Source organism: Cantharellus anzutake (assembly GCF_015039405.1).
Source record: "Cantharellus anzutake strain C23 chromosome Unknown EI90scaffold_23, whole genome shotgun sequence".
NCBI lineage: Eukaryota > Fungi > Basidiomycota > Agaricomycetes > Cantharellales > Hydnaceae > Cantharellus > Cantharellus anzutake.
The window spans coordinates 222348-248370 of NW_024066973.1; the positions used below are offsets into that span (position 1 = coordinate 222348).

The 26023-nt window shown below is 49.7% G+C and overlaps 9 protein-coding genes across 9 annotated transcripts; 5 read left to right on the forward strand and 4 right to left on the reverse strand.

Moving 5' to 3' along the window:
* Positions 1-373: 373 nt before the first annotated feature.
* On the reverse strand, positions 374-826 carry EI90DRAFT_3016365 (uncharacterized protein; the record flags this gene model as incomplete). The annotated part of the gene is made up of 1 exon (XM_039056980.1): positions 374-826. The coding sequence occupies one exon, from the start codon at positions 824-826 to the stop codon at positions 374-376; it is 453 nt and encodes a 150-aa protein (XP_038916048.1).
* A 660-nt stretch (positions 827-1486) lies between these two features.
* Positions 1487-2975, forward strand: EI90DRAFT_3057637 (uncharacterized protein). Its single transcript, XM_039060308.1, has 8 exons — positions 1487-1743; positions 1814-1839; positions 1916-1972; positions 2036-2091; positions 2149-2183; positions 2244-2285; positions 2347-2403; positions 2471-2975. Exons 1-8 carry the CDS (start codon positions 1576-1578, stop codon positions 2855-2857), a joined length of 828 nt encoding a protein of 275 aa, XP_038916049.1. The 5' UTR covers positions 1487-1575; the 3' UTR covers positions 2858-2975.
* A 402-nt stretch (positions 2976-3377) lies between these two features.
* Positions 3378-4228, reverse strand: EI90DRAFT_3057639 (uncharacterized protein). Its single transcript, XM_039060309.1, has 2 exons — positions 3720-4228; positions 3378-3643 (listed from the first exon to the last, which is right to left on the reverse strand). Exons 1-2 carry the CDS (start codon positions 3799-3801, stop codon positions 3522-3524), a joined length of 204 nt encoding a protein of 67 aa, XP_038916050.1. The 5' UTR covers positions 3802-4228; the 3' UTR covers positions 3378-3521.
* Positions 4229-4531: 303 nt separating this feature from the next.
* EI90DRAFT_3123500 (cytochrome P450) lies at positions 4532-6780 on the forward strand (the record flags this gene model as incomplete). The annotated part of the gene is made up of 13 exons (XM_039063622.1): positions 4532-4736; positions 4801-4933; positions 4990-5178; positions 5230-5293; positions 5344-5478; positions 5526-5594; positions 5650-5891; positions 5957-6015; positions 6076-6126; positions 6179-6221; positions 6291-6407; positions 6462-6593; positions 6660-6780. 13 exons carry the CDS (start codon positions 4532-4534, stop codon positions 6778-6780), a joined length of 1560 nt encoding a protein of 519 aa, XP_038916051.1.
* Positions 6781-9620: 2840 nt separating this feature from the next.
* Positions 9621-13955, forward strand: EI90DRAFT_2972490 (uncharacterized protein). The gene is made up of 12 exons (XM_039055752.1): positions 9621-9687; positions 9754-10325; positions 10384-10512; positions 10571-10719; positions 10774-11736; positions 11787-11891; positions 11947-12009; positions 12057-12227; positions 12278-12467; positions 12523-12661; positions 12710-13328; positions 13387-13955. Exons 2-12 carry the CDS (start codon positions 10112-10114, stop codon positions 13711-13713), a joined length of 3069 nt encoding a protein of 1022 aa, XP_038916052.1. The 5' UTR covers positions 9621-9687; positions 9754-10111; the 3' UTR covers positions 13714-13955.
* A 2-nt stretch (positions 13956-13957) lies between these two features.
* EI90DRAFT_3123502 (P-loop containing nucleoside triphosphate hydrolase protein) lies at positions 13958-18070 on the reverse strand (the record flags this gene model as incomplete). Its single annotated transcript, XM_039063623.1, has 18 exons — positions 13958-14045; positions 14098-14186; positions 14237-14311; positions 14368-14643; positions 14698-14791; positions 14847-14951; positions 15014-15096; positions 15158-15240; positions 15303-15452; positions 15511-15619; positions 15675-15863; positions 15922-16116; positions 16168-16582; positions 16644-16733; positions 16787-17396; positions 17450-17564; positions 17622-17912; positions 17975-18070. The coding sequence occupies 18 exons, from the start codon at positions 18068-18070 to the stop codon at positions 13958-13960; spliced, it is 3153 nt and encodes a 1050-aa protein (XP_038916053.1).
* A 72-nt stretch (positions 18071-18142) lies between these two features.
* Positions 18143-19801, forward strand: EI90DRAFT_1012047 (3-ketoacyl-CoA reductase). Its single transcript, XM_039051372.1, has 8 exons — positions 18143-18283; positions 18339-18457; positions 18513-18549; positions 18607-18729; positions 18784-18897; positions 18955-19093; positions 19151-19319; positions 19377-19801. The coding sequence occupies exons 1-8, from the start codon at positions 18238-18240 to the stop codon at positions 19656-19658; spliced, it is 1029 nt and encodes a 342-aa protein (XP_038916054.1). The 5' UTR covers positions 18143-18237; the 3' UTR covers positions 19659-19801.
* A 1224-nt stretch (positions 19802-21025) lies between these two features.
* EI90DRAFT_3057654 (uncharacterized protein) lies at positions 21026-23554 on the forward strand. The gene is made up of 3 exons (XM_039060310.1): positions 21026-22642; positions 22703-23403; positions 23458-23554. The coding sequence occupies exons 1-2, from the start codon at positions 21497-21499 to the stop codon at positions 23063-23065; spliced, it is 1509 nt and encodes a 502-aa protein (XP_038916055.1). The 5' UTR covers positions 21026-21496; the 3' UTR covers positions 23066-23403; positions 23458-23554.
* Positions 23116-24892, reverse strand: EI90DRAFT_3057659 (Alpha/Beta hydrolase protein). Its single transcript, XM_039060311.1, has 4 exons — positions 24799-24892; positions 24718-24737; positions 24097-24639; positions 23116-24040 (listed from the first exon to the last, which is right to left on the reverse strand). Exons 3-4 carry the CDS (start codon positions 24589-24591, stop codon positions 23207-23209), a joined length of 1329 nt encoding a protein of 442 aa, XP_038916056.1. The 5' UTR covers positions 24592-24639; positions 24718-24737; positions 24799-24892; the 3' UTR covers positions 23116-23206.
* Positions 24893-26023: the final 1131 nt, after the last annotated feature.

Sequence of the window (26023 nt, forward strand, 5' to 3'; positions counted from 1 at the left end):
GTCATGATCATGACACTACATATCCTCCCAGTGGGGTTCAGTTAATTATGGCCAGAAAATATATGTGGGCGTCCATGCATAGGGCCGAAAATGACTTGAACAAAGCGTTATTGGATTGAAAGGTGCGGCCACTTCGCTCATATATGTTGGATAGCTCCGAAAGGTTCATGAGCTCACTGAAACGGCTCGGCATTTCGTCCTCGATTCGTTTCATCAATCCACTCTCGGCGTATGGACGGGACCTGCTGCGCTTCAAATCCTACGAAACTCCTCATGGTGTGAAATGACTATATAAAGCGTCATGGCCAACTTCTCCACAACAGCGCGCCCTAGCTCGCATCGGCATTACAATTACTATGCACCCCTGCTAGTCCTACCTTGTTTCGCTGAGTGTTGGAATCCTTCCCGCGACTGCATAACGACTATACACTCTAGCTCCACCGTGGTGTTTTTTTTTTCGTGGACGTTCGATATTCTGAACTTGGGGTTCGCTACTGGTGTCTTGACAGTCCAGGCCGTTAATCGAGGTGATGTTACCATTCTTCAGAGCCGATCCGCCCTCATCGCTTTGCTTCCCGTATTCCTCAAATTGGATCATTACCCTCCACTTCAGGCCAATGACCATGCCAATATCCAGCATGATACCCAAGTACCAACTCCACCGATAAACTGACACGGGGCAACGGGCATCATCAACCTTCTGAATCCCAACAATGTTGCGCAACGACCAACTAGCTTTAGAGGTCGCTGGTCCCAAGGTCCTCGAGTCGCGTTGAGGGGCCAGAAAGGTTGGTTTGATGTTGCCGTACCGAAGACGTTTATACATTCACGATACGTCCAGCCACCTTGAGGGTCTACTAGAGCCCCATGCATCTCGTGTGCCGAGATACAAACTATACGTACAATTTCGGAAGAGACAGTTGCATCACGTTCACATGGGTCCAACGTCGTCCCTTACAAGCCTGAGCAGCCATCACAGACGACCAATTCATTACTATTTGATCACCGCAGGCTGGGATCCTGCCTAGCATCTTGACATCTCCGGCTTAGATTTGAGTCCCGACTAAGATGTGGATGAAATTGTGCAAACTTTCATGCTGTCGCCGCATGAAGCGCCTACTTTGTATAAAAAAAAACCATCAGGCCTCGATACTCGATTTTGCCTCATCTTTGTTCAAGGCGTGATTCCAACCTTCAAATGATCCAACTTCATTGATAATGTGGAGATCTCGGCTCGGGGTGCTCGTGGGTGCCATGGCAAACCTGTATGAGTCATCGCTATCGATTTTACGTCTGCTGTTGGAGGTGCATGTCATAACAGGTTGTGCGCATTCTATTCGATATGTATTTACATGTATTTACACCGACATACATATCTTTGAAGGCTGTCGAGCCGGTGAGCTGGCGCTTCTTCTTCATCTGCATGTGATGCAGTTGCCGACTAGTTGCCAAGTCTATGAAGTGATGGAGATGTTATTCGGGACGTGGGCATTAAATGGACGCCAATGGGCTCAGCACTTTGATCATCAATGGAACGGGGGCCGTACAGCACTCGCCGAGGCTCTATATTTATTGATGCGCCCGCGTCTTTCGCTGTGCCCTCTTCCTCGAGCTCATAGTATGAACCTTTTCCCTCTATTATTCGTGGTTGCGTTAGTCCGGACTGTCGCTGCTCTGGAACTCAACTGGCAGACGACCCTTACACAGGGACAGAATGCCACTGTCTCGTGGTCTGGTGGCACGGTAATGTTGAAACCTCTGGGAACACAGCCTGCAGCGTTATGCTGAAGCGATTTCTTTCCACCACCACAAGGCACCATACGAGCTTGATATCAACAGGTGTGCCAACTGCCTGGCACGGTTGAAGATTCGCTCTTAATCGATGTGATGTTGCTGCGTTTCCAATCCTACATAGCTATAAGCCGATCCAAACGCTACACAAATATTTCGGTTCTGACTTTTCGATGTGGTGGTATGCAAACCAATCCTAATGGTGCTCCCCCCTCCCCCCTCCTTGTTCATCACTGTCGCACAGGATCGTAGACGTGTCACCGGGGTCAAGTGTCTGGTACAATGTCACAGATTCTACAGGTACGGTCCGGTGGTTTTTGAAGAGTTTAAGCGTGATGGATTGTTCCCGTCTTTTAGGGTGGAACGTTCACAGCACGTTTCTAACTGTCCAGGTGAGGACTCAATTTCCGGGAGGGAATTCCATCTGAATCGCTTTCGGTTTCGGTATTAAGCCGAACCCTGTCCTATCTGCGGCCTCATTGCAATCCGTGACTGTACAGTATCCCAATGTTTCAGTATCGCACGATCAAAGGGCTCACTTATCCAAATTCCCAGTCAACACAATCCGTGGCTTCGGTATCTTCGATCAGTGTGGCTTCCGTCAGACCCAAAGTATAAAAAGCCGTTTTATATTCGGTGTTATCCACTTCTATTCACACCTCTGTTACCTGTTCCACAGGGATCACATTCTGGAAGCGGACACGGCAACGCTGGGATAATAGCTGGAAGTGCCGTTGGAGGCCTCGTCGCTCTTTTCCTCCTTTCCATCGGGGCGTTCTTCCTGTTGAGACAACGAAACGTGAAAGATGATTCTAAAAGCCTAAAGGACGATAGCGAGCTTGAAGGTCATTTTGCAACCCATTCCAATGATGATCATGACCCGGCGATTCAAACTGGTACTCCGCTGGCTCGGGACGAACCCGCTCTGTCCGATATCGCAGGAGGACCTCTCTTCTCAGGGACGGTTGCGAGTATGATCACGGCACCTACCAACGCGGACCAGGCGTTTTATAACCGTACCGTGATGGATGACAGAAATGCATATGTTCGGACGAGAAATTCTTGATCAACATGCATGTGCATGTGGCTGAAGCGGGTTTCCGACGACTCGATCGCAACGCCGTCACGCGATTCTTTTATTTATTCTGCGTGTGCTGATCTCGGTGATCGGTCAGGGGGGGGGGTATGCTGTGATGTAATACTTGGAATTTGGACAGTCATTCACCCTTTGAATGGTGAACATTTTTATTTTATTGTATTGTATTTTGCATGCATGTAGACACCGCAATTTTGAGTGAAATCCAGATTCCTACCCAGTCGTCTGGTCATACCCCAGCTAGCTAGCTGAGAAACATGAGGATGGACGCAAACCTGGTGCCCAAAAATGTATATACACCCTACGCAAACCCTACGACGCATTATCCGTGCGCTTCTTCCCAAGTCCAGCGGTGGGGGGCCTCTGTTAACTCGTCCCAACCACTCTGAAAACCCGAACTCGGTCAGTTTTGGTAGCATTTTTGGCTTCGCTGATTGGTCGTGTGTCTAATTTTGTAATCCATTCGTTTGAATTCAACGCGGCTCGCACTCTCATTTGGACATTGTTGGCTCCCAAACACTGGAGGACTATAGAACCAGGTCGTGCGTTCGATCTGTCCAACATTTCAATTCCCGCCGGAAACAGCAAAAAAACGCTTCTCGGATTAACCATGCAGGGTAAATGACTGTACAAGTCACGCATGGATATACGAACAGCCCTTATGACGCATATATACATGCATATCCAAGCAGTAGTAGAATTTTTCTCCACCAGAACAATTCGTTGCGAGGCATTTACTTGATCCTGGGCCATTTGGTAACGTCCTCTCGCTAATATTTCCGACTTTCCGTGGTTACCCATGCATGATCATCCTCCGATTTCTTTTCGAAAGTTCCACAACTGAAGCCCAAATTTTCCCTGTCGTTGCTCTTGTGGAAATGGAAGGGTCTTTCTGTGTTTGGAATGGCTTTCATAACGTTTTCTTTACATCAACGTGAGGCAAAAACAGCACAAACTGTTGCCTGGGGCTCCTGATAAGTCGGATTCGGATTGGATTGGGGTTGGATTTGCTCCAAGATTGTCAGGTCCTGAGAGGATGTGGACTTGACTATGAACATTTAAATCCATGCCAATGCCCCTAGTCATGCCTACACCCTCTCAAGATCTGCCAATCTGAGGGAAATCCAACCACAATCCGATCCGAATCCGGAGGCCTGCTGTTGCCCATATCATCTCATCGGGCGCTAGTGTAGCCATGTGTGATGCAGTGCATGATTGACTTTACTGGTTTACTAGTGTTCAACATTAGTTGCACATCACCTCTTGCCCTTGTTTACATTGGCTAGTGCTATCAACTAACTTGGTCGGCAATGACTAACGTCGCGTCATGACGGGTGTGCGAGCCGGGCCCTATCGGCCAGTTACTTTCGCTGGACGATGGATGTTGCTCAAGGAACTGTTCGGGTCGAAGAAATAGGTTTCTTCCGCCAATTAACAGGCCAATTTTGAATTATAATAAGAAACGTCACAGGAAGAGAGCGGGAGAAGAAACCTGGATCTTCAAAGGCCAAAGATACGGTCCTCAGTAAATCCGGTTCTGTGTCCCCCGAGTCCACCCCCGCTCTCGCTATAAATGGAGGCCTCCTCCATGGATCCACTCGTCAGTTCCTCCCTTTTTCAAGCCATCTAGCGGCAGTCTATTAGATGTTGTCGACAATCAACTGGCTTTTCTTATTGGCTTTGGCTATTTGGAAGCTTGCTCACGCCCATCGTCTGAGACGTCGCTCCAAGGGGCTCCCATATCCGAATGGGCCAGTGGCCGGGGCCCTTGTTGCTTACTCCTTCCTTCGTCCGCATCCGAAAATATCACTCCCTTGGAAGAAATTATTCGACATGTGGAACACTTACGGTAAGCAATATTAATATTACAGCCATTACCCTCAGGTGTACCAATGGTCGGAATGAATCTGCAGGGGACATCATCGGTTTCGATCTCTTTGGCCGTCAGATGATTATTATTAACAGCTACGACGTGGCTAAGGACATGCTCGAAAAGAACGCGGCGATTTATTCGGATCGCCCCACAATGGCTATGTTCGGGGGACTGTGAGCGCCAGCATTGACCCTCAGGGTCCGTCTCATCTTTCGTAATGGGTCCGTAGGATGGGTTTTTCAGACACCTTTGCCCTTGCCCCTTATGGAGCACTTTGGAGGGAGCAGCGGGGAGTACTTCACCAAGTGATCGCCAAAGGTGCGATGGCTGGATTTCACACTGAACTTTGGGAGTCAGCACTCCGGATACTCGCCGACGCTCTCAATAATCCGCATGGGGTGAGCAAAAGTCTTCGTTTGTGAGTTTCTAGTGTTCTTCACTAGGTCTTTGCCAAATAATCCGTTTCAAGGCGGATTGGCGGAATGATCCTCAAGACGGCATACGGAATAACGATCACATCCCTCGAAGATCCGGTAAGCAAGTGCTGAGTAGTTTCTGGTTTCTTTGCTCATGCGTTCCTCAGTATTTGAAGGACGCCGAAAAGTTGATTCAAGCAATTACTTCCGGCATGTTTGGCCGGTATCTCGTTGACTTCTTCCCTTCCCTCGCCCACATTCCTAGTTTTTTCCCATTCACTGGGTTCAAGAAGGAAGCCAAAGTGATCCTCTATGCCCTCGTCGCTTATACATGCTAACTTCTGTGTAGTATTGGCGTACCGCTCACATGGAGATTATGAATCGACCTTTTGAGTACGCAACATCTCAGGAAGGGAAGGTATGTTAGACAAGCATGCTTATCGGCCAGATGCACTTCTGATACTTATTATTAGAGAAGCGAACCGTCGTGCCTTGTGAACAGACTCATATCGTCTGGGAAAAATCCGGATACTGTCAAAATGGCCGTCGGCACTTTGTATGCTGCTGGGACCGATTCGACGGCTACCGTGATTAGCGCATTCCTTCTCTCTATGATGCTATTTCCTGCAGTACAGCGAACAGCACAGGAGGAATTAGACTCAGTACTGGGGACATCATCTAGGGATGAAGTCCTGCGTTTGCCGACGTTTGATGAGTGGGTGGGAGCCAGTTGCTCAGGAAGCCCTCCGCTAACGCTATCTTTTTTTTTGCTCCCCGCAGTCAAAGCCGGCTCCCCTATCTCGAGGCCTTGATCAAGGAGGTATATAGATGGCACCCAGGTGGGTATTGCATCACTGGGCTAGTTACCCTTCACATAATCGGGTTTTGTTATTTGTTAGCAACACCAATGGGACCAGGTCACGCGCCAATCCAGGATGATGTTTTTGAGGGTATGTTTTACCCTAAATGACGCTAACGTAAGGTATTGATGCCTCGACTTAGGTTACTTTATACCAGATGATACATTCATCGTGGCGAACCAGTGGTTAGTCTGTTCATCAGCCTACGCCTTAATGGACATCAGGACATTCCTGACGACATTCCATGTTTGAAGGGGGATGAGCAGGGATGAGAACTATTACCCTGATCCCGAAGAATTTAGACCTGAACGCTACTTGGGGGAGAATCCAGCTCTGAACCCAAGGGATATTAGTTTTGGGTTTGGGAGAAGGTATTTATTCTATGCTTTGTTACAGCTTTTCCATGCATGAGTTATTGCTCCTAGGAAATGCGTCGGTTTACACTTTGCAGACGCTGCCATCTTTATCACGATTTCATTCATTTTATCAACCTTAAATATCTCCAAGCGCGTCGGAGATGGTTCCGTGGAACCAGACCTCCGTATAGGCCACGCGAGGTATGCCTTCTAGGTTGCTTGCCGTCCGCTATGTGCGACTTCATCACTCACCCCCCTCCTCATTAGCGTAATTGACAACCTAGCTTGTAATTTGACGCCTAGGTCTCCTGGTGCTGCTGCACTTATCAATGAAACACTCCAATCTCTCGATAATACCCCCTGCAGGCAAGGAGCTCAGGCCAAATAACGAAATTGGACAGGCTTGCGTTCAGTTACACCTGTCGTAGAGGTTCCGTTGTGGACAGGAAGGGCTCGTAATAAATAGTGAGCCGTGGTCGTTATCTTATATAAGGTTAGAATTCAGCCGCAATCAGCAATCAGAAAATGTGGGTTTTATATGACTTGAAAGGTCAACGAGCAGCATACTGCCCTTGGATATGTATCCGTAACGCACCTGGCTAGTATTCAGGACCTCAAGAGGTTGATGCCCGAGGCATCACTAAGTGTCATGAATCCACAGAGCAGGGCTGCACGACAGAATAAGCTGGAGAGAAACTACCATGTTGTGCAGGAGGCGATGCTGATGAGTACACTGTGATCCTGTCCTACGAGGTGGGAAGACCTCCGACCAGGGCGGCAATGAAGAAATAATCCCGAAAACAAGTTACTTGCGCTGGCACTCTGCAGGCCTAACGAAGCGGTTGTGGAAGGAGTGAACCCCACAAGTGGATCCAATGTCAGCAGTATTGCTGCTGGTTCTGACTCAGCGTGGTGCAAATTTTCTAACTAGCTCGCACATATGAAACGCGCTTCATAGTATTGAGGCTTTAGGCGTAGCTACTCGAAGACTAGCAATGAATGCAGATGAATGTAGCTTCGTGCTATGTTGTGTCAATCTCCCCCGCGAGTTTGCGAGGAGTCATATGCTGGTGTAACCGCAAATCCCTGAACCCCGTGAGGATCTTCTATAAAATCCCTTGAATGACAGTCCAGGAAGCCGAAAAAAATTCACCATCAGTCAGGCCAGCCCAAGCGTTAGGGGGGACTCCGTGAAGGCGCTTGCCAATACTGGCAACCCCCTTCCATCGTAACTACCCTAGCCGATTGCTGAGTCCTACTTTATGTACCAGGAGTGTCCCACCGCCCCATGCTAGCTATCGAGTTGCATAGCGACCTGGAACATGCCTGAGCCGGGAAATGAACTGCTGGTTACCAAGCCTGCTCATGGGGCCTCTCCCCGTTCCTCCTCGCTTACGCGCAACGTGTACCCATGTGTATAAAACCGCCGAGTGGCAGAAGCCCATTTCCAGTGCGCGAGTTTCAAGTTTCAATTTCAGTTGATGCTAATTATCCATACCATGTTAGAGATACTCGTGGATTCGACGCGCGGCACAAGGCTGTCACAAGAGGTCAATGAAAGACAGCTTGCGTTCAGACTTGTCAAGGGTAAGGCAGGCACCGAGGGGATGCGGTCGTGCAATGTGGACCAGATACCAATTTCTACCGTCAATACGCCTTCAATTTATGATGTATGAGTCGCTAGAGTCGTCTATTCAAGATGTGGACAACGTGCCCTTGGGTGTGACCTGCGATCCTTTGGCATTCGTGTGTCACCACGACATCTCGGATCACCTCATTTGTTGAGACAAACCGAAAGGGCATAGCGACGATGATCTGATCCTTCAAGCCTGTCGCACGCTCGCAGTCCTCGACTCGTGGCAATTCTGCTTCCACACGCCTGACTACGCTCCCTTCGCACGCGGATGTGATAAAACGTATACAGTTGGTATGAAGAGTAGACTTTAAGTGCAGCGGCTATCCATTGCATGGCAGTAGGCGTCGTGCCTCGGGAAATGCAATCGCGTCAGTGAGCTACGACATTGCAGCGCACATGAAAAGTGGAAGGAATCGAGTGTTGAGAAGGGCCTCCCCTGAAACCGTCTGCAGGCACGATCCGCCACAACTAGAAACGCCACATTTGCACCACGGGGAAATTCACTGGCTAATGATAGTCCAGCAAATGGGAGCAGCCTAACAGCCCGGGAACGATCAGGTCTGGAGAGCGGCCGATCTCCTGCACTGTCTTGAGGTACAGGATTCGCCCAACCATTTGCATTCTGATTGAACCAAAGAAGGCTCGCCATGGCTACTGGACTTGTGATTAAAACTTACGCGATTCGCCGAGATCGTAAGCCATAGGGTGACGTGAAGATATACCTGCGGGCCGTACAGAATATTTCTGAATAACCTTTAGCCCATTGGTATCCGGTCAATAGCTGACTACTTCGCACAGATGGCATTCCTTTCAATGTGCAGGACGGAAAAGCATCATGTCTAATAACTGGTTCTCCAATAACCAGAAAAAGGGGCTGCTGCTAGGTAAGAAGGGGGGGGTATCACATTCCAGGTGGCACGTGTAGTGAATTTCTTGACGATCAACGCTCTGCTACGTCAGCGCTCAGCTGCTCGAGGGCGTATGGATGCTGCAAAGCCATGAGAAACGCCATTTGATGTTGTCCGCGCGGGCGCGCTGTTGTTGACTAATGTGAGTTTCAGCGCTTGGACAACCACACTATGGGCCTGGTTACCTGGCTCGTGTCAGGCTTTACGACGCGAGCAAGTGGAATTAAAGCTCACGAATCACAGCAGTAATACTGGAGACGTGGGGGCATGCTACCATGAGCAACGTTTTTTGATGATGTACGGGCGTCATGAATTAAACTGTGGGCGGGCGCAATACACACGCCAGCGCATGACGAGTAACGAATTGGTCACTGAATGCACCAGTGAATTAGATCGAGCATTTAGATATCACATCTATGAAGATTGCGTGCGGATATGGAGGGTTATCGCGCGCTCTTTGACAAATCGGGACTGCAGATGCTCGAGATCTGGAAGCGACGCTGGATGGAGGCAACGTGGATCGATCGCAAAGCCTTGCTTCCTTGTTTAGGCAGAAGTTAACTTGCCGGAAGAGCATGTTGCGCCTCGCACATTAACAAAGCCAGGTATGGTTGTCTTACTAATGCAATAGAGGTGATTCCGAAGCCGTGACAGCATCCATCATTGTCGTCGCGTGGTCTTGAGACACCAGCAAAAAATTTGCCAAAGCTGCAGGTGCTCGGGAAGTCCAACCCAGCCATGAATCGCGTTAGTGCGTTCCCCCATGTACCCGTCCGCACTGTGTCACAATATCGCTGACGTCCTATTGCGGGAATAGCCGGACCGGACATTGAGCTCTTGCCTCACCGCAAAGGCGCGACTTGCAGCGTTTCCTCGTTCTGAGGTCGAAACTGCAAATTTCTGCTTGCCGCCGAATCAGTACCTCTCTGCTCAATCTGGTCGAGCATCCTTGGTCCCTGAGTATCTACCCCTCGGTCTCTGCTTTCCCTCCCGCTGCAGAGCTGCACGTCGATCGAGACAGGTGCTCTTAACAGGTTTCGTGGCAGGCTCTGCAACTTGAAGTGCTTTTCTCGAGGCATAAAACTTAGGATAAGCCCTTCGCCATTTTTCATTCTTTGCTCTTTCTCTCCGCTGGTCGTTTGACACACCCTTCGCACGGACTCTGCAATTTGACCATGTCGGCTCTGAATGCCCTGCGGGGGTCAAACTCCCCAATGACCGCTCCCCCGACGGTGACGACGTATCCCGGGAATCCGAATTATCGGGCGGATTCGTTTAAACCTCTTTCCAACGGCAAACCTGTACCTACACCAATGATTGATGGCCGCCAGGTCCCTAGGACGCATTATGAAGAGCTCAACCTCTTCCTTGCAAATCACATGGCTAAGGGTGTGTCCAATTGCTTTGCGGTGGAAACACGTTCTAATGATGCTTCGGTTTCGATTAGAACCTGCAGGGGCCCGAGCGAGCGCGCGGGAGAAGTTAACACGTCTCACGCGACAGCAATTTCAAGAGCTCTCCACTGACGTGTATGATGAACTTGTTCGTAGAAAGAACAACTCTACAAAGAACGAGGGTACGTCGCCCCTTGGAATATCTTCTCGGTTTCTGTGCTGATCGCTATCCCTTTCAAGTTCCTTTCTTGCCTGTTCGAGATGATTTCCACCCAAAGCGAAATCAAGCGCGACAAAAGCTTGCTACATTACCGAAATCTCGTTTCAAAGACCTTTCGAGTGACGTCTTTGTCGAGTTGGGACGCCGTTATCCAGAATTAAAGGAAGATGTATGTATTTTTGGCGCAGCCAGCTCTATTATCCCAGTATTCACTGCCCATCAGGAGAACCCAGCTATACTCAGTACCCCAGGATCTACATACGACGACCCGTCATCCCCAGACCAGCTCAATTCGCCTTCTGCTGCCAACAAGCCGCATCGACAGCCTACCTCATCCGTTCCGAGTGATGTATCGCCTCCCCCGCACTTTTACTCACAGGGCGCTCGCTCGCGCCCTTCAGTGGACACTGCCAATGAGTTTCAGCCTGGTCTGTATCGTAGCACCCCGGACTTGCCACAAGGGTCTCTAGGGTACCGTCAAGAAGCCTCACCCGAGCCGTCCCTACCCACCCAAAGAAAACCCTCAGGAGACTCTGAAGCATCTACATCCTATAATCGCCAACCTTCCCAGTCCCAAGAGATTATGGCTGCGTATCCGCAAAGTCGACGCAAACCATCCCAAGAGGCCAATAATGCGAACATTTCCACGAACTCAATAAATACGTCCACGTCGCTTCGCAAAGGCTCGAATGAAAGCTCAGCAATTTCGTCCTCCCAGGGACCTTCTTCAGCGACAGCCGGTGTGATCATACCCAATAAGTCAACTATCGCCGAGGAAGTGATAGAAGTGCCCTTTGGACGAGAGGAGGATTCGCCATCTTTATCTTCCCGACCAGGCACCCCTGAGGGTGGGGCAGACCCGAACGGTATGCGTGCCTCTATCCAATCTAGCAGTACACGCACTGCAGGGGCTGCTGTTGGACCTGGCTTGCGAAGCAGTCCCGATTCACTCAGGCTGAGCTCAAAAAGTCCGTTGGAGCGCCTTGGTGGTCAGGCTCAGTCCTTTGGTGGGGCAGTTGGGGGACTGAATGCACTCAGTCAAGGACTGTTGGGTTCGTCAAGAAGTGAGGATGAAGAAGGAACGATGAGCGAACGGAGAGCTGGCAGTGACTACTATGAAAAGTTGAGTTTTGGTAGGACGAGCGTAGCCAGTGATGTTAGCGGGAAGGGCGGGAGAACTAGACAGGTACTAGCTCGTAGATGATTTTCTACCAAATTGTCACTGACGCTCTTTAGTCTTTGGAGGATGCGGAAAAACTTCGCTCAGACTACGAGTTTAAGATTGCCACTATGCAGACTCGTATGGCTTCGCTGGAAGGGGCTCTTACAGACTCTGCGAGAGTAAGTTTCTGCTTCGCCTGTGGTTATCATCTTGATACACTAATTATCGCCTCAGATTAAAGCCGAAGATGTTGAGCGGATTCGGCAGCTTGAGACTGAGTTAGCGTTGATGAAAGAGGTGTGTTTGCCTCTGCTCCCAAGCACATGGCTAACTATCATTTTCAGTCCTCCGTGAAGCAGGCCACCGAGAATTCAAGGTTACAAGGTGCTCTTAATGGGGAGCTCGATTCTAAGGAACAGAACGCAAGAAGGGCTGATGCAGACGCCCAGCGGATATCAGAGCTGCAGGATCGGATTGTTGTCTTGGAATCGGAGCTAGGGAATGGTGGCGTCACTGTAAGTACACCAAGTCCCTGGTCTGAGATGTCGCTTTAACCACCCTCCAGCCCGACGTAGAAGCTCTCCGTGACGAGATGCAAGGTCTGGTGGACACCCTCAGTGATATGAGCGCACGAATAGAACAGATGATGGAAGATAAAGATGCTGATATGACCCTCATACAAACGCTCACCGAACAGGTTAAGGAGTACAAGCGGAAGTATGAACAGGCGAAAACTGAGCTCCGGAACATGAAAGGTCTGGTGCGCTCTAGTTTAGGAGCTGCGAGTTATTGATTCACAAATTCGTGCAGCGACGTCGCAGCTTTTCTCAGGGCCTCAAGTGCCCAAGGTCGACGCGAGGAGGATTCCGATTTCTGAAAACGGCGTAATCGCTGACATTCATGTTACTGCATTCCAAGGCGCCATTGACACGCTGCTGAGCCTCGCCCGGTAAGCGATTCACTTTGTTTCCCTGCCAGGGACTAATGTGTCCATTAGATCCGACAATCCTGGCAACGTCCTTATGTCAATGAAGGCTGTTGTAAATGCAGTGGCTACCATCACCGATGACGTAAAAGCATTTGAGCGGCGGCCAACTCGCCTTGATGTCAGTGAAGACGCTATTCGGCATCTCCGGGAACGTGCCGATGCAACGCTCAGTAATCTCGTATCTGCCGCGCGAAATCATGCGTCCGGTTTCGGCTTATCGCCGGTTAGTCTTATGGACGCGGCTGCCAGCCACGTATCTGCAACCATTATCGATCTAGTTAAATTGCTCTCTTTACGAAGAGCCTCGTTGAACGAGCGTGATTCTACACGGTCTCCTACACGCCATCCAAATGGCAGCAGCCCGGCTCCGTTCATTCCTAGCCTTCGTTCCGTGGACGAGGCAAAACCAGGGATGCAGCGTGTCCGAACGTCGAGCTCGAGTTCGGGTTCCCTCCGTGAGGACTTGACGACACGTAACTATTCAGAGCGCCCTGGTCGAGCAATCAGTCAGAGTCCCTCCTACTCACAAATGGCTGACGGAAATGGGAGAGCTCTCGTTGGAGAGTATGAATCGACTAATGAGTCACTGACAATGGATGGCGGTGAGGATGCATGGGAAGAACTGAAGGTTCGATCCCGTTTCATCGTATTTGTAACTGACGTGGCTAAGTTTTCTGTTTTCCTAGCCATACCTAGAGGTTCAGTCCGAATCCATAGTATACTCGATACAGAGTCTACTGTCGGCTATCCGAAAAGGCTCTCAAATGAGCGAACTCAACGAAAACCTCACTCAAATTATCACGATTGCTTCGAGCATTGTCGCTGTTTGCAAAGACAGCCTTCCACCGGCTATAACGGAGCAAGGAACAGAGATCCTGCAAGATCTTAGCAAAAACTGCGATCAGCTGAGCGAGATGCAGTCGCTTACAGAAATCACGAAGCAGACGAGACAAACCATGGCATCTGCCAGCTTCGGTGTGGCCAAAGCAATGAAGGAACTGATGAAATTATAACGAAGATACCTTGGTAGCCTGACTTATGTCTTTTCACTTCATTTCGCTTCGAGTTACCTCGTGGGTTTTTCTTGCACGTACAGTATTCGCTTCGTAGAGCCAGGAGCTCTGCGCTGGACCTTCATCCTTTCGTCCATTGCTAATGCCCCGAGAAATCGGACATAATAACGAATGTAATGCCCTTGATGTTACCAGTGACACAACGCTCAGCTCGACGCAAATGTAGCACATTCTACTAACACAATTAGCCCAGACTTGCTCTACTGCCAACCTCTGCCGAGCTTGGAGGGACCGGTAGGTCACCACTCCGATCAGATACGAACGACCGATATCTGCGGAAGGCATTAGGAAGGAATGAAATGCTTCTCAGGCACTAACCCTCACATGAAGGCCAATCTCGCCTTCTCCTCGGGCGAAATCGAAGGGTGAGTGGAGGCCAGTGATTGGTGCAAGTGCTCATTTGTGACGATGGGCTACGACGAAAATAGATGAGCGTGACGGGAAACATATACAGGATTGGTACCTTGCTCCTCCTAGGCTGTCCAGCGATATGTTTGTTGATTGGCTTCTTGCCCAAAGATGAAACGATCGTCTCAATCTATATGAAAACTTATGAATTATATAAGCACCCTCAAACACGGCAACAACTCGCACACGTCTTTGCTGAACAGATTGCTCGGCACTCGAAAGTACGATCTGACTCCTTGGCCCGCCAAAGGTCGTAAACGATACTGATTGCGCAGATTCGGAGCTGGCGGTGGTTACACGACTTGACTCTGCCGCACTGATTGATTCATGGACAGCGTGAAGGTGTGCATTGTAAACCAGAGCCTGGAGGTCCGCCCCTGAGTAATTCTCCGTCAGTCGGGCAAACTCCTCGACATTGACATCCTCTGCTAATGTAACCTTCCGTCTCAAAGCGCCAATAATCTGTATGGGCCCAAATCTGAGCTATAAGATGGAACGATCAAGGGCGAAACCCACTTCCGCACGCTCCAGGGCATCAGGCATATCACAAAGAAGGGATTTGTCCAGACGGCCAGGCCGCAGCAGAGCAGCATCGATTAGGTCAGGTCGGCTACATGGCTTCACTTTCTAAAACTGGCCCACGTGGGACTTTGAGAACAGCGCACCTTGTTGCAGCGAGCACATATACACCATCTAACCCTTCTGCCCCATCCATCTGAGTGAGCATCTGGTTTACAACACGGTCTGTGACACCAGTGCTGTCATGCCCTCTATAGAAATTGCACCAATTTCAACATGCTGCCTTTCACAATCAGGTTGGAAAAATACACACCGTTTCGGCGCAATGGAATCGAATTCATCAAAAAATAGTACGCATGGCTTTGCAGCCGTTGCTCGATCGAATAGCTCTCGTACCTAACCATTTTCGTCAAGATTTCACTCATGAAATATTCATCCAGCAGTGCAGACAACTCACCGATTTTTCACTCGCTCCGATATACTTATTCAGTAGTTCAGGACCCTTTACACTGATGAAATTGAGGCCACACTCTTTAGCAACTGCAGATGCAAGAAGGGTTTTCCCACAACCAGGAAAGCCATAAAGGAGCAAACTGAATCACAATAGAGATGAGATGAATGAACGTAGAAGCGAAGTTTGGTTCTGGTGACTTGCCCAGATCGCAACCGAATGGGACATTTCGCGAATATCGCGCCGTACTTCGTAGGCCATTCTAGCGTTTCCCGGAGCACTCTTCTTATCTCATGTAACCCTAATTGGTGTGGAGCGGTCAAAAGTTCAAGTTGCACACCTGAAGGGGGGAAACGTACCTCCAATGTCTGACCATTCTACCTCTGACCTCTGCAACTTTACATCACGGAGAGACAGGGGAGTGAAGCCAACTTGAGCGCTCGCGAAATCAGCACTTGTTAGGCGAATCTAGAAGGCAGCACCTTAGCAACACGGAGGTGTCGCAGAGGAAAGTCCTTCACACCGTGGTAGTCTTCGGGAGCGACAACGATCGAATGGCAGCTTGATGAATAGCCCGTGAAACCAAGTCGCGCAAGTCAGTTGCCGAGTATCCTTCCGTTTCTGTGGCCAATGCTACATAGTTAAGAGGCTGAGATGGATCCAGGCTGAGGTCGGACAGTGCAGACTGCTTCTCAACGAGTTGAGCGATGATCTTATTATCCTCGCATCAGCCTAGTAGCATAGGACATACTAAACTAGACCTGACGCACATCTTTTCGAGAGTCTTTATTTGGAGCCCTCAGGTTGACGCGCTCCAAAAAAATATGGGAAGTTGATAAAAGAGAGTGCAGGGTCGACTGGTTCTGGCATGTTGCAAGTAGAACCACCCCACTTGCAGCACGAGGCGAAGCGAACGAAGACAGAAAGTGCTCTGCTAGCTGCCGCTGCCGAGTTGAATCTGCGTGCTTGAGAGAAGTTAGTCCCGAAATATTCCTACACAAAACTAGTCCCCGAACCTCGACCTCCGGATTTACGACACGATCCAAGTTATCAAGTACGAGGACACTGGGCTTGTGCCACGAGGCGGTGTCTATCCATTTATCAAACAGCGCTTTGAGAGTTGCTGCTCGCTCGTCCGCAAGCTTAGCCATATCGACGTATATATGATCTATCAGAGCAGTTGAGAAAAGGACCAAATAGTTAAGGAAACTCGTACGCGCGAATACTCTAGGGTCCCCACTTAATCGTTTCACAGCCGCTTTAGCCACAGAAGTACGCCCAGACCCGGGAGCACCGCAAAGCAAGATGCCAGTGACTCCGCACACAGCAGACCCGAATCCTGCGATCGAACGGCCCTGTAGTGCAAAGCTGCGAACGATGAAATTGACTATCTGATCCAAAACGCCATCCACGCCAGCCAGGCTCGACGTCCTAGTGATAGTTGACAGCTGATGTCACTATAAGGCATGGTGCTACAGATGAGTAGGCCCACTTAAATGACTCCGTGATTTTAATCTCGCGCAATGAGGAGGTTGTTTCTAATAGTCCGTGCTTTCGGCGCTCTATTGACGAGCGTTGTACCCTGCATCACGGACTGAGATGGGCAATGACTTAGGAAAACCAGAAGAGACCCACGACACAAGGTCCCAGTCAGAATATAGTCCGCCCAGAGACATTCCGCGGACCATATGCCTTTCTGGTATTCCGCCAACACTTCGAAACAACACACGTTCGTCAAGTTTTGGGCCATCCGGCACGACTGCAGATGAGGCGGCCTCCTTTGAGCCTGTTGGCCGTAAAATGCGCTCCTGGGGCACAGGTGGAGGTGCTGCAGAATTCGCGGCGTCATTCGTCGATGATATTCCGGCAGCGGAAGGAGGGGTCAGACGCCGAACAGATGCATAATAGGAATTTCCGCTTTCAGGGGGGATAGGTAAGGAACTATTGACTATTTGGCCAAGGGTGGTGGGGGAGACGTAAACAGTCGGCTCTGAAGGCACCCCCCCTTCTGGGAATACGACTAATTGTCTGGGTAAAACACGAAGAACAAAAGGCTGCAGTTTTGGAGACATGGTGGGAGCCTTTTCCTCTGAATCAAGCTTCTTCTGGTCATCTGAGGCTCCTTTTTTGTCCTTCTTGTCATTGCTCCTCCCCTTCGCCGGGTGCCGCGGCTTGGGTGCGATCGAGACTTCTGTATTCGTAGATAGCAGCACTGCATTTTGGTGGTCGGAGGGATCGGTAGAGACTTTAAAGCGATCTTAATGCACGCAGGTTGAATACAAGTAAATTGATGCTCACCTACCCGAAAACGGACGCGCGTCCGGCCCAGTACCCAGACGTCGATCTCTTGGTTAATGCAGGCAACCCGGACTTGGCTGAGTAAGTTGTCTTCTACGTAGCCTGCATGCAATTCCTATGGGAAGATGTCGATGACTGATAGGATGTTTGGCAATGCACAATGGTTACTCACGAGAATTTCCCAATCATCGGCAGTCAGAGGCTCGGCGCTGATAGACTTCGCAACGGGAAGGTCATACAAAAGCCCTATTTCAGCAACATCCCCTTCCGCGAACCCCAGTGCAGCAGCAAACTGAGGATCTATCTCAACAGACTCGAGAGAACCGTCCTGCCTGGACTTCGCCTGGCTAAATTGCGCCAGAGACGAAGATGATACCAAACCACTCCATCCAACATAAGCCCACCTCGAATCAGATTTTGAAGGGCCAGGTTTAAGAAGGTGTATGGCCAAGCTCTGTGGGCGCTAAAACCATCGGCAGAGATGCTAAGTACGTTGGCTATAGAATGCTAACAGGCTTAACTCACCACCTCATTCCTTAATAGAGGTCCATACATGCTAATCGGCAAATTCACCAAGCATGACCGCAGTGCAGTATAGTGAATAATAACTTTTCGAGGCATTATGGTGATTCAACGCAGACCCAGGCAGTAGTACGGTTGCCCCAGGTAAATTTGTCAAGACGGATCAGATTCCCACGACCTTCTGCAATTCATTCGGACCCCAACGATAGGTGCGGCGTAAGTTCACCCTCCCAAGCTTGCGCTTCAAGGCAACGTGGACAGTAAAGATGTTTCCGTCGCCCCACCACTCGCTTGGGTGCATTCACCATCTCAGTGAGTGATTTGGCCAAATCCTGTTTGTGTTTTTCAATGTTGCTGTTGCAACCAGTCCGTGATTACCCCATTCCGACTGGGCTCTTAGCTGCGTTGGGGGGCCTGACCCTAGCTAGGTTTGCGTTCACTGCGACGTGCGTTTTCCTCCAAACCTTCGTACTTCCAGGCATCAATGTATGCCCAAATCGCTTTTCGCTCTCCGCTTATTGTATTCAACGCACAATTCCAGCTGGCTAGGTTTGGTGCAAGGAAGGGAGCCTGGGCAGGTGGGTCGTTGTCTAATAGCCAGCGTAGTAGCGTAGTTATCCTGACGCGCATTTCAGTCGTGACGGGTGCAACGGATGGGATTGGTCGTGAATTCGCTTCGCAGCTTGCGAAGGCTGGCTTCAATGTGTTAATAATTTCCCGGAATGAGGAGAAGCTTAGTGTTGTCGCGTCAGAGATTGGTACGTGTTTCTCGAAATGCCTTCCATACTGATGTTCAATGTAATCTCTTGCAGCCGGCAAGTATAACATCCAGACAAAGACACACGCCATTGATTTTGCAAAGCCCACGGAGAAGTCGTGGGAGGTTCTTGGGTCAATTATCTCTGGAATCGAAGTCGGAGTCCTCGGTACGGGGAACTCTCCATACACTGGACAAACCTGCGCTGACACCACTCACTCGCTAGTCAATAACGTCGGCCGCTCGCATGACATCCCTGTGTACTTCACTGAGACGCCACAGGACGAAATTGATAGCATCCTTACTATTAACATCAATTCGACGCTCAGAGTAACGCAGATCGTTTTGCCATCCCTGCTTGCTAGGTATGCAGGAAGAATGTTAGCACATCCAAGGGAGCTGAATACTTTTCGAAATAACAGGAAAAAAGGTTTGATCTTGAACATCGGTTCCTTTGCTGGAGCCGTGCCATCCCCAATGCTTGCTACATACTCCGGTTCCAAAGCTTTTCTTAGCACCTGGTCGCAAGCGCTGGCCGAGGAGCTCAAGTCTAGGGGTATTACAGTTCAGCTCATCAACACGTTCTTCGTGGTACGTGAAGTTTAGATTCTCCATTCTGCCATCGTTCTCAAACTTACTCCTTGTTAGGTTTCCGCTATGTCAAAAATTCGCAAGCCCACACTATCGACGCCTCTGCCCAATGCCTACGTTCGCTCGGTCCTCTCCCACATTGGCTCGCCGTGCGGAGCCTTGGGACGACCATACATAGCTACACCTTACTGGGCTCACTCGCTCATTGATTGGGTGCTTGGGCAAATTGGCCTGGCTGGCTTGTATATTAGCTATACTCACAGTTTGCAGAAGAGCATCCGTGCTCGTGCTTTGAGGAGGCGCGCAAGAGAGGCGGAGAGTACAAAACAGGCAGAATAACAGAAAAGACCGCTATATTATTTCTCTACCCTACATTTACTACAAGCTGGTGCTGGGGTTTGATGTTTTGTGGGTTTCCGCACAATCGGCAGCGGAATTCCCGCTACCACGAATCAATACGAGGTCTTCTGATCGTATCCGTGCAATATCTTTGCTCCCAATTTTTCCTTTTCAACCCTGCATGGCCTCCGTTCAAATCAACCGCTATGTCTTTCGAACTTGATCTCTTTTCTCCTAGCGATACCTCCCCTATCTACCGTCCCTCCTCTTCTAGCCCACGCATCCATGACTGTTGAGGACACAAGTGAGCGTACATTCCATCGTTGTTTGAAGCACTGTGATATCGGTGGGAGCACCGATTTCATTCTTGCGACTCTAGTCGTTCTTGCACCCAAGTTCTCGTCCTTCCCCGGCTCCGGGAAAGTCGAAATCTGGTCGATCTCGCAACGCTTTCGGCTTGTGGTCCCCTTCAAATTCACAATGTTTCCCCTCCTCGGCAACCTCTTGCCTCTGGTTCGCCGACCCTTCTAGGCTTCACATCCTAGTATTCTGGAAATATGTCCTAGTTCATCCCTGGCTGCTCGAGATCTCGGTCTCGTTGCGTCTCTTGCCAGTTCAGAAGTGCCACTCCCCATCCCCTCCGAACATACTCCCATACATGAGTTGACTTTGAATGATTCATTAACGATCAATGATCACGATTGCTTCGTCATATCTACGCGAGTCTGACCACTATCCCGACATTCACCAGTATCATAATAAGATATTTGAGTTTGTGCGATCTCCCCTTTGCCCCCCTGAGGTGAAGCAGATGCATCACCAACCGATTCCGCAATTGGTTTTCTGTTCTGAATAACCGTATTCGTGGGCAGTGATTTACGTTGCAAACATCAGTGTGACGGAGACTGGCTCGAATAACTTGGGCACTATTTGCACGTTAGCACCGAGAAGTTAATCGACATGCAGTATAGGCCGAAAGCACAAGGCCTTTGATGTGGTTCAGTGGATATCTGAGTCGGAGAGCATAACCAAACGATATTCCCAGGAATTCGCACTTCTACCTTTTCATTTCATTCCGTTTTATGCCGCTATTCTACAATGGCAGCGCTCGGTTCCTCCATTACTTGATTTTTAATCTATAAATCTTATGAAGCCGCGAGCGCTTGCGATGACCGAGGGTCATCTAAAGGGACTCGATCGATTTATCAGATAGACTGGGTAAATGCAACATTCCATGCCCAAGTTAGGAGAATTATTCAGCAAATTATGTACTTACTCGGAAACAGCTCCAAGTCAATAAAGATGCTGGCACAACAGAATGAATACGAAGGTGCAGCTGGCTGAAACCAAGATGTGTCAACCAGGTATAGCGCGTGATAACACGGCTGTGAATTGAGACCAATAGCGTCCGATTCAGAAGAAGCCCAATCCACGAATGGTCGTCCGAGTGGGTTGCAAAACTTCACTCTTATGTCGATTGTTCTTTCCTTTCTGAGTCATGGCAGAAGAGGGGGCACAACGGGACGAAAGGGGTTGCTGTGGGAAAAAAAACAAACAAATCAACAAACGGTATATACTAGCAGCGCGACTGAACGTTTCAGACAAGTCTTGCATTTCCGGGAGGCATTCCAAGCTCATGAGTTTCCAGGGGGCTCCATGACTCCCAGGCCACTCAATTGGCTGTTATTGGAAACTTGGCGTTTGTGCATTGCCACCGAAGAGATTCGCACAAAATCCACAACAAGCGGTTCGTGACTGATATCTCGCATCAACAACAAAGCTGTTTGGGAAGAATCCTTCCTTGGATCGCTTCAACATACACACACCAAAAAATACCGATGAATACCCCCAAAGATGTACTTGACGCCCTATCCTTAGCCGTGGCGCGGCTGGAGATCTTAGTAATGCCCAATGGGGCGACTCCCACGTCATGGTCGCACGTTATTTGTGGTCAGGACGACAAGCAGGAAGGAACCCGTCAGACTCAGTTCAGGTCTCTGAAACGTCTTGAGAAGGACGCGAGGAAACTCGAACAGTTGGCTTCAAGGCTCTCGACTGCTGGCGCTACCCTTCGCAGGCGTTGGGCGTCAGCCACAAATGTCATCGCTCCAATCAATAAGCTTCCTGTCGAAACGCTTCTCCAGATATTTGAGCACACAATTTTCCAGGATGACGATCTCGACAGCTCGAAGAGCCCAGACCCGGTCATTCTGAGCCATGTGTGCCAAAAATGGCGAAATATCACATTTACACATCGCAAACTATGGACCAGAATCTGTGCCTCCATGTCATCTGTCCAGTTACTTGACCATTGGGTTGCAAAGGCGGGTCATAACTCTCTCCGATTGAAATTCCATCTACCAAACTACGCGACTCCGAGGTGTGCTGAAAATGGAAGCCTTTGGCTTGGACTCGAAGAGTTGCAAGTCCCAGTGTGCTCGGACAATATGGGATTCCCATCCATCTTTGAACACCTTTGCCGTGGAAAGGATGGGATGCTTCCTTTCCTAAAATCGCTCAACCTATTCGGTGAACCCTTCTCCCGAAATACGGCTGCGTTGGACGAGTACTCGATCCCTTCGTTGACGGATCTATCCATCTGTGCAGTTCAGATCATCTCTTTACCCGTTACGCATAACCTTCGGCATCTCAATATGTTCCACGTTGTCATCGATTCCTTCTTTTTCCGAGGCATGTTAGCGGAGTGCCCGAGATTGGAGTCGCTACACATGTTTTTGGCGTATATGGAAGACGACTTTGAGGACGATGCGTCTGAAACCCCCGTATCTATCGAATTACCTTTTTTCCGGGAACTCAAAATTAGCAACTGTGACCTCGATGTCCTCCGGTTCATTTTCCAAACTATCATTGCCCCGGATCTTTGCGTCCTTTGGATCAATTCAGGCCGGTGGGAACAAGCGGTGAATGATCCGGAGGGGTTTGTTGTGGACATGCTTCTGACCGGAATGTCTCTTGCGGCCTTTGTGCGTATACCTCATGCTACAGTTCGTCGATATCTGAAACACTAATACTATGCTGTAAAGATGGCGAAAGTCCTCCCTACTTCCTTGCGCATGGTATATATCCGGGGGGCCGCTCATGAAGTGGAACCCATCCTTAGAATGATCAACCCATGGGAACGAAACGTCCCTGATAACGAAACCTTGCCATTCTCTTCTTTGGAGCATCTCAAAATCGAGCTGGATTGCCGCAGCGACGACTCCGGATTGTTAAGTTTCATCCAACTCATTCGTTCACGTGTGCAGAGCCTTGTATTTGCTATGCACAGGGGTTCTCGACGATTGGAACGCCTGGACATATCGGAACGATTGGTTGAAGGCGACGAAGACCTCAAGACCTCGCTGAGAGGGCACGTTGGACAATTTTCTTCTCTCAATTGTCGATGATCCGTTTCCTTGCGAAGCTTAGAGTTCTGCATTATTATTAATGGATTTTCATGCAGTAGTGGCCGTTTGTACCATATTAGTGGAAGAGGGCGCATACGTTTGTGGGTGGGATCCATCTGCTTACATGGTGTCTGAAGAGTGTTAGCACCTAGCTATCCAGTTGCCGATCCTTTCGCACTCTCGGTGAACTTCAGGAGGGTCGGTGAATGGAAGAAAACAGAAATCATGATACATATCAGGCTCAATGCTGACAGTCACCCATTCTGATGCGTCCCCTTTCCCTGAGGCCTCACGGCCCTTCCGAAGTCTATCGGCCAGACACATGTTTTCGTCGTAAAGTATCTCGCGTCCGCCCGTTGAGATGTAGGCTCGAGGATAACCTTCGAAACTAGTTTCTCTAGGTATCTCAAGGGAGCCAGGGGACATGTAAGGATTTCGCGAAATCTCTCCGAGCGGAATTGCGCGACCTCGGTATCCTTTAATACCATAAGTCCCCATTCCAATTCGTTCGGGCGTCGTACGTTGAACAAAGTCCGTTCGTTCATTTCGAACAAATGATGAATCTTGACCCAAAGGCGATCGTTCGGGCATATGTGTATCGCAAAGGTCGGTCCATGGACTGAAGAGGAGAATCCCGCCAAGTGATGCGTGGTTATCGCTATGTTCTCCAGGTGATGTGGATGGATTCACATCACGAAGATATCTGGCGAGTGCCAGAACAAGGTTCCCACCAGCCGAATCCCCTGACAAGATCACGTTTTTAGGATCGAAGCCGATTTCCCGAGTGACGTAGAAGTAGGCAGCGAGGCCATCGAGAAGCTGAGTGGGAAATGGATTCTTCGGATCAGCAAGTGGCTCCGCGCGACAGAGACGATACTCGACCATCAGCACTCGTTGTAGGGGATGTCCCTGGCACGTCGTCCAAGCTTTTAGGAGAGCGGCGGGCAAGGGCCCGCTAGGAAACGCAGAGCCCATCTTTTATATGCCTTTGTGTCAAAATATGACCTTCGTATGAAACTCCTCTTACTTACAGTGTAGTCGCCACCGTGAAAGTGAATAACGATCTTCTCCCCCAATGCCACCGGGGAAAACACCACGGACGACTCAGGTGCTAGCTTGCCCCACCAATAGCCTGGTACGCGATCACTTTGGACCCCATTTTTCTCCTTCCATTCCCTTACCTCCCCTTTTATGTCCCCATCCAGGATAGGAGGTATCCATACAGAACGACAACTATGCCCTGCTTGTTCTAGCTCCTGAACCGAGAGGGGCGGCAAATGATCTCTGACCATCGAATTGACAAGTCCAGCATTGAGCAAAAAATTGTCTGACCATCTGAGAATGCGGGTGAATATGACTGTCTTCCATGACCACGAGGAGACAGGTCTTGTAGCACGGGGCAAGTAAAATAGACACCAGAAGGGTATCTTGAAGAAAAGTAGGTGACATATGACATAGCAAAGGTAGATTGCTTTGAAGGGATGTTTGTGAGTGCGTAGTTTCGCTAATCTCCTTTCGGCTTCCATGACGCACACTCGAGCTCGGTGCCGTCTGACAGCAGCCTCACTGTAACTCTTATATTTTCCGTGGCTCAGTATCTAGATGAAGTCGAAGGTGTGTCGCGATCGACTGTTAGTACAGGTTTACTGCACGACTTACTTATGTCAGCCTTTGAGGCTGGTCACCTGCCTAGTCAGCCTTGCAATGTTTTCCATTCGTTCCCCTAAATGGTCGAATAAATGGCACAGGTAGGATATTTGCGCGTCCGGTGTCATTAATTTGGAGCATGAAAATATAGTAACCTCGCAGCTCCAACGTGCGTCATTGTTCCACACTTAGTATGTGCTTACGTATTCACTTGGCATCACATGTTGCTATCAATTAATATAACGCTATCAGCCTGTGAGTGGTATATAATAAATACAACGATCCATACCCTCCTCCACAATTTCACTACCCAACTCCCTGGGCACACAAGCAAGCACCATGTCCACAACTGTTGATACGAATAACGTCCCCGGTGCTGCACCCGTCAACTCGCAGCCATTCGCCAAGGCCACCAACATGGGTACATCCCTCGGGTCCCTGTCTGGGTGACATCATGACTGACCACCTGCTCGCCCTTTTGACCCCCTGACGCCGTAGAGGTGCGCGAACACTCCGCGGAAGAAGCCAACAAGAAGCAATCTATTTGGGGTCGCCCCCTTCGCATGCGAGGCGGAGGTTTAGCGAAGGATTGCCTCATCGCATTCGCTTGTTTCGAATGCTGCGAAGGATGCTGCGAATGCATCGCCGATATCATCTGTGGGTATCAAGTTCCTTTTCGATTTCCTCACATGCCTTTCTTTCCCTGGGCTTGGTTTCGCACGAGAACACTAACTGACATCCATTTTTAGGCTGCCCTTGTGAAGCCTGCTGTTGATCCTGTGTGAATCTGTACTCTTGGCTTTGATGCGTGCGCAAACTTACGATACAGTATGACAATAACAAATGACCGTGCCCAAATTAAATTGCTGTGATATCTCGGTCCCGCCGTGCCGAGTGCGGTCGAGCCATCTCTCTTTTTATGTCTGGAGCGGAGCAAAGAAAATTCGCGCACTGGTTTAGACGGCCATTGGTCGAGCGATAGCTATGACCTAGCTCGGTGACCTGTCCCACCTAAGTCCAACCCACATGTAATCAGGGACTTGCCGCGGCGCTACCCGGGCTCCAACTGCACTGCAAAGGCCACGCTGTTGCACTCCTGAAACCGTTCAATATTGTGACCCCCCGTGCCCCGCACGGAGCGATAACGCATTTCCCCGTGGTGGCAATTCCCCTTATACAGAAGGGATACTCAGTACATTCTGCCTCACTGCATATGTGTGCCAACCTAAGTTACGAAGCCACCTTGTTTACTCATATGACGTTGCGTCAGAACCACTCCCACTCGCTCCACATCGGTGGCGCCTTCCCACG